Source organism: Ammodytes marinus (assembly GCF_949987685.1).
Source record: "Ammodytes marinus genome assembly, chromosome: 8".
Lineage (NCBI taxonomy): Eukaryota > Metazoa > Chordata > Actinopteri > Uranoscopiformes > Ammodytidae > Ammodytes > Ammodytes marinus.
Genome location: NC_137212.1, coordinates 21,806,459 through 21,818,958, shown reverse-complemented (window position 1 = coordinate 21,818,958; position 12,500 = coordinate 21,806,459). Strand labels below are relative to the sequence as shown.

At 41.3% G+C, this 12,500-nt stretch overlaps 2 protein-coding genes across 3 annotated transcripts in view; both read right to left on the bottom strand.

Moving 5' to 3' along the window:
* The window catches only part of cilp2 (cartilage intermediate layer protein 2), a 19,707-nt gene extending 16,789 nt beyond the window's left edge, over window positions 1–2,918 (bottom strand). For both annotated transcript variants that reach the window (XM_080032607.1, XM_080032608.1), the window contains exon 1: window positions 2,701–2,918. In XM_080032607.1, coding sequence (XP_079888733.1) covers window positions 2,701–2,764 — 64 coding nt within the window. In that variant the 5' untranslated portion in view covers window positions 2,765–2,918. The remainder of the gene's footprint in view (window positions 1–2,700) is intronic.
* An 8,180-nt stretch (window positions 2,919–11,098) lies between these two features.
* yjefn3 (YjeF N-terminal domain containing 3) overlaps window positions 11,099–12,500 on the bottom strand; it is a 48,523-nt gene continuing 47,121 nt past the window's right edge. The window contains exons 5-6 of the mRNA XM_080031991.1: window positions 11,667–11,817; window positions 11,099–11,378 (exon numbers count right to left, since the gene is read on the bottom strand). Coding sequence (XP_079888117.1) covers window positions 11,179–11,378; window positions 11,667–11,817 — 351 coding nt within the window. The 3' untranslated portion in view covers window positions 11,099–11,178. The remainder of the gene's footprint in view (window positions 11,379–11,666; window positions 11,818–12,500) is intronic.

The following is a 12,500-nucleotide window of genomic DNA, read 5'->3' as shown; positions in this document are numbered from 1 at the left end:
GACTTTATGAAGTTTCACCCAAAATGGTCTCAGTCAGATTAGAGAGGCCATGGTTGTGCCAGATGTATGATGGCAGGGAGACAGGACTTAAATAGAATGTCTGGAACCTGTTTATAATATTCCAGATCGGAGGAGGCATGAAAACACCTCGCCACGTTATATAACCTATTGGGACAAAGTTAGGCTCGCTAAGAGAATCGAGTTGTACAGTGTCGATGAAGTCAAGTCCTGTTTGAAATTAGCTGAAACATCTGTATTACACACATGAATTCAGTGGTGTGTGTGTGTGTGTGTGTGTGTGGGCCTGTGTGGGCCTGTGTGTGTGATGATCTCTTTGCCATGTCATATGGAAGCTGTTTATACGTTTGGCTAGCTTCTTGGGCGAGGTGTTTGTGGTTGCAGAGGAGTCTGCTTTCCTTCTCTGCATCTATCTCTCTCATTACCCCGATGTTCCTTATTCTCAAAGGTCCAGGTCCCCGATTCCTAAAACATCTGTGGCTCATTAGAATCCGCAATTTTATCCCTGACATTAACTAATGATGCGAATCAACCACATGATTTAAGGATGTACAAAGGCTTTGTGATCTCGGGTATTGTTTTCCCGCATACTATTATTACTGAATTTCTGCATTCAAAATATCTGGAAGTCCTTGCATGAACCTCTGCACCTGTGCATATAGGTACAGAGACGGACGCTGGAAAAAGCTCAGTTTGAAGCAGCTGGTGCATGTGCATGTACACATAACATCATTGAAGAAAAGAAATATGTGACATCAGCCTGGAGATGGTCACTAATGGAAATTTGCACCTTTTCTTTTGATCCACATGGTAATTCCTGTCTAAGTCATTTGTCAAGTCAGCTGGCCAGACAGCTCTATGTTTTTGGAGAAGACAGTGGTCAGCATCTGGAGAACTATTACCCCTATGTCTGACTCAACTCTCCTCCAGCTGCTCACACATACTCACTAGCTTTGCCTGGTGATTATGCAACAATAGAGGACACAAAGTCGTCTGGTACGATTGCAGTAACTTTTTTTTTTAAAACCTTGGAGCTGAACACAAGGCTTATTCTAAGAGGTGGTAATGCCTCAGTGTTCCCCCCTCTGAGTTACAGTGGGCATTCAAGAACAGCTGCCACCTTCGAATAGCAAAAACAGCTCATTAATCGGTGAGCTAAGGTTTGTGGAGAGAGTGACAGAGGACAAGGCGAGGAGAGTGCGTTTGATGGAGTAGTGTAGAAGAGAGAGAAATAGGTGGAGAAAGGCAGAGGAGGGAATGTGATGGAGTGAGAGAAGAAAGGTGGGGAGGGTACAGTAATTTCCGAGGTAGACGCATTAAGAATAAAAAGGTTAACTCATGAAAACAAGTGGACAGAGACTATGAAGTCAGTACTTAAGTGGTGGACCGAAAGCAGCAAGGGTGACTGAGACAACCATCAAAAAGGAAAGAGTGACATTCTGCCCAACTTTGAAGGGCAAATGGGGCAAATTGAAGTCATAACACCTGTGCAAACCGAGTCAGGGTGGGGGCTGTGTTACTTGGTTATATTTTAAGGGCCTGCTTGCACTGCGATTGAGGTGAAATGAGGACAAAACGCACACCACGTTATAGTGCGAGATGGACGGATGGATGCAGCGCTAAAGGAGCGTGGCACCGAATGTAAAAATTTAACAATCCATTTTAAGGGTTGACATGCATTCGCAGCTGCAACACAGTGTTCTGTTGGAGTGAGAGTGAGAGCGAATGCTAATCCCCATCCGTACGTTTGACTCCTTTCCTCACCACGCCTTTCTTGATATACTCATCAGTAAATGGCACAAAGCCTGGGCGAGACATTTACGACTCTCTAAGGGCTCTCCAAGTCCAGCAAGATATGGAGACTATTAAGGTGTATTTTCACACTGTTTGCTTTTATTAACTGCCAACTCCCTTTCTTTTTAAAAAGAAGAGTAAATAGGAAGCAGCTGTAAGGCAGACAGAGTGACAGCTTAAGGGGATAAAAAAAAGGCTGCTACTGCCAGTGTCATTCAGGAAGAGTATAGCGAGATTTCAAAGGATAAGAGAGTGAAACTTTGATGGGGAAAGATGGGTGCCTACCAGGCTGACATTTCACAACAGTAGAAACAGGGCATTGAATTGAGAAACTAGTGCTAGAAAAGAAAGTATGAATTGGCCCTTTGTGAGGATCATAAAAATTATAGTGAAGCACTATTTTTCTCGAAAAGCAGGCCTTCTGCCTGCCAAAAGTGGCACTGGCAGCTATTCTTTACTGCTGTTGGTCATAATGAATACAAGGTGTGTGCCACCAGAAACCTTGTTGTCACCAAAAGCATTTTTACTGTCATAAACAAATAGCTGTGTTATCTGGTTAAACTCGAAAACGGGGACACATAATGAAGAGTTATATAGTTGTATATGACCTCCTCTATTGTCACCACATGTGGTTGATAAGCCTGGTGGTGGAACATGCTGGTGACTTAACATTAATGATTAAGAGCTACTGGGGTGGTTTAAAACATAACACACACACACACACACACACCGCCATACACACACTCTTATCACTGCCTGGTAACTCTGCGTTTACAGTAAGCTTCTGTCCCTGTGTTGTTCTGGCCTTCATTTTTTGTAAAGAAAAAAATAATTATAATAATAAACAAATAATAAATAATAACAGTTGAATTCTCAGTCTCCACTTACCTTGGCCCAGACCCACTGAAGCCAGGAAAGACAGCAGGAATGCCACCTTATTTAAGTCCAACATGGTATCACACCTTCAATTACAGATGTTTTTCTTTTTTTCTCCTCTACGGAATTGTCATTAGTCTAAGAAAGTAAAAAAAAAAGTTGTTCGCTCAGCTTGCAGATAGGCCTGCAACTGTCAGGTGTGAGTGATGCTGCTGCTCCAGCAGAGAAGAGCCGCTGCTCTTTCTCATGTGAGTTGTGTTGCTGACTTGGAGACAGGAGCTCAGGCGTTTTTAAAAGAAGGGGCATTGGGAGTACACACCAATCCAGCCCCTCTCTGCTCGCCATTGGCCACTGAAATGAAACATCTGGGTCCCCCATATCATCTTCCAAAAAAAGAAAAGGTGAGGGGTATGGCTGGGGTTGAGAGAGAAAGACACTCAAATAGAAAGAAAGAGAGAGGAAGGCAGAGAGTGTGTGTGTGGGGGGGGGGGCTGTTACTTAAAATAAAAAGTTGTTTTCCATCTTCAGAATTGTTTGTCTTTTTCATCAGAGCAGGTGTGTGTGTGCAAATACAGTAACATTTTTGTGATGCCTGATTTATTTCGTTTTTTAACTTTATATTCTATTGTATTTGCTGTGGCTTTTTAACATTCTAAATATAGGAAACTGGTTTAAAACATCAATTCTGAGTTTCTTGTCATTCAGGATGAAACCACACGGCTTTGTTAACTGTTTATTCTGTGTTAAATGAGGGAAGACAGTTCTAATCGTCCTCTGTAAAATGTCATGTCCTTCATTGGCCCCCCCATCTGTCTCACTCTTTTTTTTATCTGCCTCTCCACCAGACACGGGACAGTGCCAGATGCTGCTCTGCCTCTGGTTCGACTTCTGGTTCAGTTTTGTAACTTTTTTAACAGTCGCTGATTGCAGGGCGACCGTCTGCCAAAGAGTGGAAGTGGCGTCATATGGCATGCCATTAAGGAAAAACTCCTCAGAACGCAAACACGAGACGTGCTTATGAGGTGCAATGTACTCTGGCTCATTTGCAGCTTGTGAATCGTTGCAAATTAACAATGACGCCCCTGTTAAAAATTCCATGAAAATTAAAAACATTGAGTAGTGTCAACTCTTCTATAAAACCCTCTTGCTCGAACATTATAAAGGGGTTACAACACAACCTTTAAAATAATTTACTTTGAAAGTTAATGCGACATGACCACGGGTAAGCGGACGGCAATGCGTGGTGCACATAGATAGTATATCAAATGGATGTAGCATCTGGGCTGACCTCAGTTATTCCAACTACATCCAATCATCCTGGCCTATGCGCGTAGCCATCTTATCAGATTTTAACTCCGCCTCATTTCTTCTTACCAAAAAAGGGGATTTATATGACATCGTGGGGAGGAAGATACGCCCATCTAGCTGACGTTTACCTCCATGGCAAAGTGAGGGCCAGTGGGCGGCTAGCTGTCACTCAAGAGGATGCGCCCCTAATTATTTGTACATTTGAACCTCCAAAAGTTTAAAAACTAGTGTTATCCCAAAAAATTCACCCCCCTCAGTGTTGTCATGGAGATATGACCTAAACATACAGACTAGAATGTTTTTTTGGACCAGGCCGTAAATAGGTTTAAAAATGCTGTGAAAATGGCCTATTTAACATGGGAGTCAATTGGCGCTTTTCCACTGCTGAGCCGATACTAAAAGGTGGCGTCAGCAGACTGCCGGCCACTGATTGGCCAGAGACTACCGGCTTCATGCTGTTATAGGTCCATGTATATACTCCCAAACTCTCGGGGACTTTTTGAGTGTATTTTGTCTCGCCGCATGCAGCCTTCTCTGGCTCTCTTTCATTTGATTTGCATCACAGATCCGAAAAAACATAAGAAAATGTCCATATATTTGCTAAGCTCAGCCAGTTGTGTTGTTAGGGATGTTACTTTCAACATACTGTACACGACACGAGAGGAGACATGTAGGGCAGCTAGCAGCTATCCTAGTAGCCAGCTGGGACAGAAATGATAGCGACCGATTACATTACTTGTAAGCCTCGGACTGCACTGATTACTTAAATAGATTATTCAGGCTGAGACACGGCTTGCATTTGAAACACGCACAAAACAGTCGACTTTATGATGCCCTTGTTTACGTGCATAGGGATGTACGTGACGCATCCCTACAGCTGACTGAGTGGCAGAGACACATATTGCAAAACCAATCCTCCCTTTTAGAAGCCCGTCGCAATATTCTTCTACTTCTTTTAGCAAACAGGTTGGTTCAGTTAATAGTACAACAACTGCTTGCAATTTCTGCTTTTCTACTTGGCTCTGGAGTCGGCTTTCTGCCCCTTTGTATGGCGACCCCGCCCACGTTCAGGAAGTACTATTTGCAGTGGAAAACGACCCGTGCTGCTACAAAAACCGAGTTGAGCTGAGTCGAGTTGAGTCGAGTAGAGCTACATGTGAGGTGGCCAAATGAGAAACTGCTTTGTTTTGGTACCACCTCTTAGTGGTCACTTGGTGAACTGAATTTTTTGTCACTTCCGCATTGGATGCTGGTAGAACTCGCTGTGGTTGGGGCTTGATGGTGCAGTAGTTTTCACACTTAAGTGGTAGAAAGTTACTTAATACATTTAGCCTACTTAAAGTGGCTACGGGGAACTTCGTTGATTCTAGTGGCACCTTTGGACAAAAGCGGTAGTGTTTTTATGACACCTGCACCCAAGCGTGTACCGGTGCCTGTATTTATTTAGGAAGCGAGTGAAAGAGAGACCACATGATGCACCGCAATTAGGTAATGTATTTATGTGACTAGCCCCTTACACACATGCACTATGACTCAGAATTCTTTCGGAGTTTACCTGAGTGAGCTGTAAGTGTAAACACAAATGTTCTGTGTCACCCGGGGTTTTGCATATCGATATTGCGCGACCGGAAAAATACAAATGTCCGGGCTGAAGGAGGAGGGTCATTAAACAACAAAGGTGAATATGTCTGCAAGCTGGAGGTATGAAAAGATCAATGAGCTTCTAGTGGTTCTGGACCATGCGGAGATCGTCACACAAGACCAGGCGCCGCCTCTCTCCAAATTACCCAGAGTATTTATTGCATATAGGTTTGCGCCCCACACGGACCAACCTCCAGGGTCAGATTCAACTAATATTTTTCGGAGTTTGTATGGGAAAGGGGTTTAAGTAATATAATGGTAATATAATGATTATATGAAGTACTGTTCAAGAAATACAGGATATTCAGGTCTGCCTGCTGTGAATCATTTTGTCTAACTTCCTGGGATATCGTAACCCGAGCAAAGGTAAACTTTATTAAGGTGTGATTTACGCTGATGATCTTGTTTGCTGTTACAGTTGATTTATGATCAGCGCTTTTTTGATGATTGAATCACTCAGTGATTTCCATGGCACAACTAGATTGGATTAAGACATATACCGAACTAGACACTCGAACGGACCGTGTTACTTGTCTGAGTACACATGGCCCTTCAGTAATCGGATAAATGTCCGATGCATGGCTGTCTCCACTATGCTAGGTGGCGCTGTAGCCCTTTCAACAAGTGGTTAAGAGCCACGTCCGGTTACCTTCCGGCAATAATTTACATATATATATAAATTATTATATATGTATAAATATTTATTTTAATTTAAATTTTTATATACTATCTATGCAATAACCCTACTGTTTTTTTTACGTTGTCTCCTTCCACTTCCTTGTGAAATCCTCTGCAGGGATTCTCGAGCAGGCGCAGAAGCAAACTCCGATATGCGATGTCCGATCCCTGTATACATGCAGAGAGAATGCCGACTATGAACGAGTTATCTAGGTGTTCTTATCCGACTTCTCTTGTCCGATTTGTGTGCGAAGTAGATCGGATAAAGGTATGCTACTTACATGCGGTCTAAAAGTCCTGTTGAAGTTCTTAGCTGAGTGTTTCTAAAAATAAAATAGGTCTAGTTGGGGCTCCTTGTCCCAATTTGGAGAAAAGTCTAAAATAAAGATATCATTATTTATGTAACAGAACCCTTCTTTTTTCATCTCATGACCTCTCAGATTTATTATAGAACAAAAACAGGTGTAGTGACTATGTTTAAAGTAATTAAAACTCTAGCTCCACCTTGACCTAACAATAAAATACTGTTTATACATTATTGCTTCAGATCATATCTTATAATAGTATGTGACTGACAGGCGATATTTACTGCAGAACAATACTTCTAGGTGGAGTATGCGATTTTGGAAACTGGTAAGTAAACAAACAAAGGGGCCCACCGTAGCTATCAACATGCCAATTTGAAGAGCCTATAGGCTGCTTAATAATACCAGATTTGTTGTCAGTGCAAACACATTACGTACAAGTTCACTGATTTTGACAAAAAAAAATGTTGACAACAAGTATCCTCCAGAATTGCTGATTTCACCTTTAAAGTAGTTTTCTGAAATGTTTTCAATGGTTTTATAACTACTAAACAAACCAAAAGCAACATACATTTTGAACATGTTGATACATTTGCTAATAATAAAAAGTTATCCACAAATCATCAACACATTGCAGTGCAGCAATTTTAGTCACTTTTGTAAAACTAACTCTAGGCAGACGTCAAGGGATCAATATGAAGAATGTTCCCACTGAGCTCAACATTGAGTTTGAAAAGGATCATTTTAAAAGGGGAATTTAAACAGTTTTTAGAGTGGGGTCAAACATGTTAATTGTGTTACCACCCATTAATTGAGGTTTCCCTCTATCTTTCTTTTGTGTAAATGTTTGTGTTTTGTGTCATTCAGTATCTATCATTCTAGTTGTGTGTTTCTGTAGCCATCTAGCAGCAGGATGAGAGCTGTTAACATGCACTTCTGACAGTACAAAAAAAATAGTAGTACATTTTTAATAGTTTAAAAATAGCAAATATATTATTGAATTAGTGGTGGGCCGTTATCGGCGTTAACGTGCTGCGTTAACGCAAAACTCTTATCGGCGATAAAAAAATATCGCCGTTAATCTCTTATTCCACCTCCTGTTCGGCTCAGGGGAGATGGTTCCCTCCAGGGCCGATGGCTGTTCGCCGTCAGGGTGAACCCCCTTCCGTGTGTTCTCTGGTCGGGTAATAATAGCCGGGGGCCGTTGTTGACACTTGAGGAGCCTTTATTGCAGGAGCGAAGCTTCTCTCACACACCCGCCGCTCTCTCTCTCTCCATCACTTGCCCACGACACACACCACCTGGCTGCAGGATCGCTAATGTAACACTCAGCGCCAAACCCCCTTCACAAATCTGTCTATTCAATGTTTACTTATGAATGTATCCATGTACGTAACTCTGACATGTACATAACTTAATTTATTGTTAATAATATGGTCTGTTTATAAATTCGGCATATGATTAAAGCATCTAAACGCCCGTAATCATGTTAAACGTTTACTGTTTTTAAGTTATTAATGCCACTCGCTCCCGCAGATACACAGCAGAGGGAGGTCTTATATTCAGCCATTGCTAAAGGGAGTGCTGTATTATGGAACGGCCGCTGTTGTACGAAATTCCAGTCTCAACAATGTTTCCTACACGAAATTATAACTCTAGCGTCTACAGCCCGTTGTTTTCATGTAGTGTAACTTGTGTAATGTGTTACATTATTCAGCTGTTGCCGTGATGTCGGCTAACGCTGATGCTAATGATAACTAGCTCTCCGTCGCACAATAGACTGTAGGTTGGTGTTGCAGCCAGCTGTTAGGTGAAGCGCTGTCCCACAGGTAAAAGCCATGGACCTATAAAGCCTGTCCAATATTCACTCTAGTCCAGCTTCTTGAAAAGTTTATAAGGACTTTATTATTTATGTAAAAATTATATTTAATGTTTCACTTGAAGCACAAAAGTAATGGCTTTATTTTCTGTTATAGCCTATAGCCTAGCCAACAAATTAGTTTTTTCGTTTTTTTTAAGCACAAAAAACAGTGCAATGTTGTGATTTTTAGCCTTATATCTGATTAAATTGTTAGAATATTATTTGTTCGCAATAATTAGACACTCGTTCTGATGACGAAATGAAAGCCACCTGGCTTGAGAAACACGTTCTCAAAGACTTACTTTGAGTCATTATTTAGGGAGCACACACATATTATGAATGAATTCAAATGAGCCATTTTAATCTAGATTAATCTAGATTAATTCCAAAATTAATCTAGATTAATCTAGATTAAAAAAATTAATCTATGCCCACCTCTATATTGAATACAATCCTTTTTAAATCAAAATAAATTACAATAAATAGGGGTTGTAACTCTTTGAATTACATTGAGAAAAGGGCCCTAAATGATTCAGATTGTAGTCTTTGTGTGCTTTGCATTGCATTTATTCTTTCTGCCTCTCTGCTGCTCTTGTCCTGTCTCCACTAAATCTTTAGACCACATTTCTTCTCCATGTAAAACCTTCTCTCGTATTACAACAAGTGCCACTGTCAGTTATGATTGTTCAATTCTCCGGGCCACCACCGACATCTCCAGAGATCATTACTCAAACACTCACACATGAATAGCACGCACCATAGAGTGGTGACAAGGCCTTGTTTCCGGACAGGGATTGGACAGGCATGAAAGACAGGGCCGCTGAGCACACATTTCTACCCTCTTCAGTTCGCCTCTGACAGATTTAATACCACCGAGCGAAGAAACGGATCGACATTCCTTTTCACTGACTTTTCTACACCCACTCACACATGTGCACACACACACACACACACACACACACACACACACACACACACACTGGGCAGCATTATTAGTGCATTTGTATTCAGAAGAAGCTCCCGTGCCTCATATAAATAAACATGACCTCATCCGTAAACAGTTGAGCAGTCTGACTAACTCATTCTCATTAAAGCCATGCAGCCCTAAGCTCAATATTGGGAGAACCTTCCTTCACAGCTGATTATACACTGATCACACTTGTTTAGGGCTTTCATTACCTAATCAAATCCAATTGGTAAGCAATAAACAGAAGTAACAGCATGTGCTCATCCTGGAAGCACAATGTTAAGTGTGTGTGTGTAATGTGTGTGTAAAATAGCTATGGACCTGAGGGGTGGTCAAGGCCTGTGTTTGCAAGCCGCTATACCCTGTCCTTGAGCAAAACACCCAATGACACTACAGCAACACTATCCGGGAGAATCTTACTCCAGATTTTAAAAATTGAAAAAGATTAAACAATAAAATTATATTGATCGGAAACCTGATATGTACGGTATTAGGCCTGATATCAGCTAAACACATGTGTATCTGTGTATCTTTAAAGCTATCTGAATTTCAATTCTCTGCCTACATGAAAACCTAACGTTGCCACCATATGAAGTTGGCTATAGCGCTAGTGTGTTAGCAAGCAGTTGGCTATTTTCACATTCCGAGGACACCAGGCAATTTTAGCAGTCATGTTTTTGTACAGTATGTGAATGCAAATCCAATATTTACCCCACTTCCTTAGACAGTGGAGTAATTATTTACATCACACATTTGGTCTCCACCAACTCCTGAGGAAAATATCTGGTGCCAAATGCTCCACCAGCTAGTTCTTTGCTGAGCAGGTATAGCGCACAATGAAATTATCTGACCCTTTTCACTGAATACAGCTGCCTGCTTCGCCTGGACACACGGTAAATGTGAGCTGAATTGCTTTGCAAAATAGGTTGAAAGGCTCCATGGACCAGAGTTGGTCAGCCATTCTAGAATTAAAGGTGGGTTTGTCACTGCACACAACCACTTTTCCCCCATATGTGTAGAAAATGTAAAGTTATATTAGCCATTGTGGATATCAAATAACTGATACATGCAGCTTTATTTAAAAGAAAACAAAACACCAGAAAGTGAAACATCCTTTAAAAGGAAAGTTTTTTTATTGAATAACGAAGACTGTCTTGGTCTTTTGTAACAGCTATTAAAGTAACTAAAATAATAGGAATGCAGAAGTGCAAGCCGAACAAACAAACAAAATTTCAAAAACATAAAACACTATATGTATAGCAAACTGACTCATCTCATCCGAACACTTTGTAGAACCTAAAAAAGGATAAACAGAAGAGCATCAGAACGTGAACATTCAAAATGTTTTTAAAGAAGAAAAAGAAAACACACTCCAGCAGTTGCCGTCATAGAAAAAAACTCATATTTTTCTGGCTGTGAAAACAGACATTTCTGTCTGTTGCAAAGTAATAAGAAAATCAGTGTAATGCTACAGCTTTTACAAGTAGACTGACAAAAACTCCTCATTGCCTAAAAAGACATGACTCAAACCACAGTTTCTAAATATGAGCTCTCTACTGTAGCTCAAAAGCACATTTGGCTAATGTGTAGCCGGATCTACACAACTGAGATGTTGACATTAAATCACCCTTTACAACCTTTAAAATACAAAACGAGAACAGATTTAACCATACGTTTTTTTGTTTGAAAAATGAATCAGTGGCCGTACTGGCTTTCATGTTGCCCTTGTGTTACAATTCTATGAGACTGTCTGTGCCAGGATACTCCGGGAGGTTAAGATCGTATTTTTTCTGGATGTCATAGGGCAGGAAACGTCCAGCCAAGAAATGCTTCCCAGAGAAACTCATGGCACACTTCTTTGGTGCTGTAAGCGAGATAAGAACGTCGGGGTTAATCCCATCATCCTGACTCGGTTCATCTACGTCCCAACCTGATAGAGAGAGAAAAGAGAGAGAGAGAAAGAGAGAGAATGTAAGCAGAGGGAGGACTGTGATAATTCCTTGCCTGCTGTGCTCACAAACAGCAGGCAGTGCATTTGAGGTACGATGAGCTCACACTGAGCTGACTGTATCATAAGATTTATCCTCCACATAAGTCTCCAGATTTGGAAAACTCTTTCCCGAAAGCCAAGTCTCCTGGGGAGCTGCCTGGAGGCCCGTTTATCATGTTGCATTTCTGAGCCTCCAGCCTGATATCTACAGTTTGTAGGAACACTTACCTGAGGGCACGTCCACACTGGCAATGGGGGTCTTGACTTGCTTCAGTGTAACCAGAATACCAGAGTAGGGCTCCTTAATGTTGGCAATGTCTGCCTCTGGGCCCAGCATGGCATCAATCACAAGGTTGTAGGCATCGTTTATAAGCTGCACCTGAACAGAACAGAAGAGACCTCAGCATGTATAAATGAAGATTTAACTTCCCGTACTCCATTCGTCTAAATCACTGGCTCCTGAACTGAGGAGGGGGATCCCTCCAGTGGTTTGTAAGACGAGTGACGTGTTGCAAGATGAATAGGAGAGCAAAGCAAACCATTTCAAAGGCTGTGACAGGGGTTCACAACTAGACATTTAAGCAAAAGCCAGCCCAACAAAAAAATCAATGAAATACCACCACCAAAACTCTAACATGTGTTGCATCAGTTACCAGGCAACCGCTGGAGAATCCAGGAAGTTTCTGGTCACAGTCAAATAGGCTAATCGTCACATGGCACTTAACCCGAATATAACAGTGAATTGACGTCGGTGTTACCCTTTGGTTTTGGCCCCCTTGAGGGTGGAAACATTGTTAAACTTCGACAATATTACGAGAAAAACATGTGATCTTCAGAATACTATTATGAGAATAAAGATATAGTTTAGGCTTTGTGTTATATTAGAGAAGATATATCAGAATCACACTATTTTCCCCTGCATTAAAATGAGGAACGAGGAGCATCTTGTGAAGTTGTATAGCCTACTTCATAGGTTAAAGCGGCTACGAGTAACATTTAAATATCTTTAAACAGCCTCATGTTTCCTCTGATAATCATAAATTACATTTAACAGCAAACGAG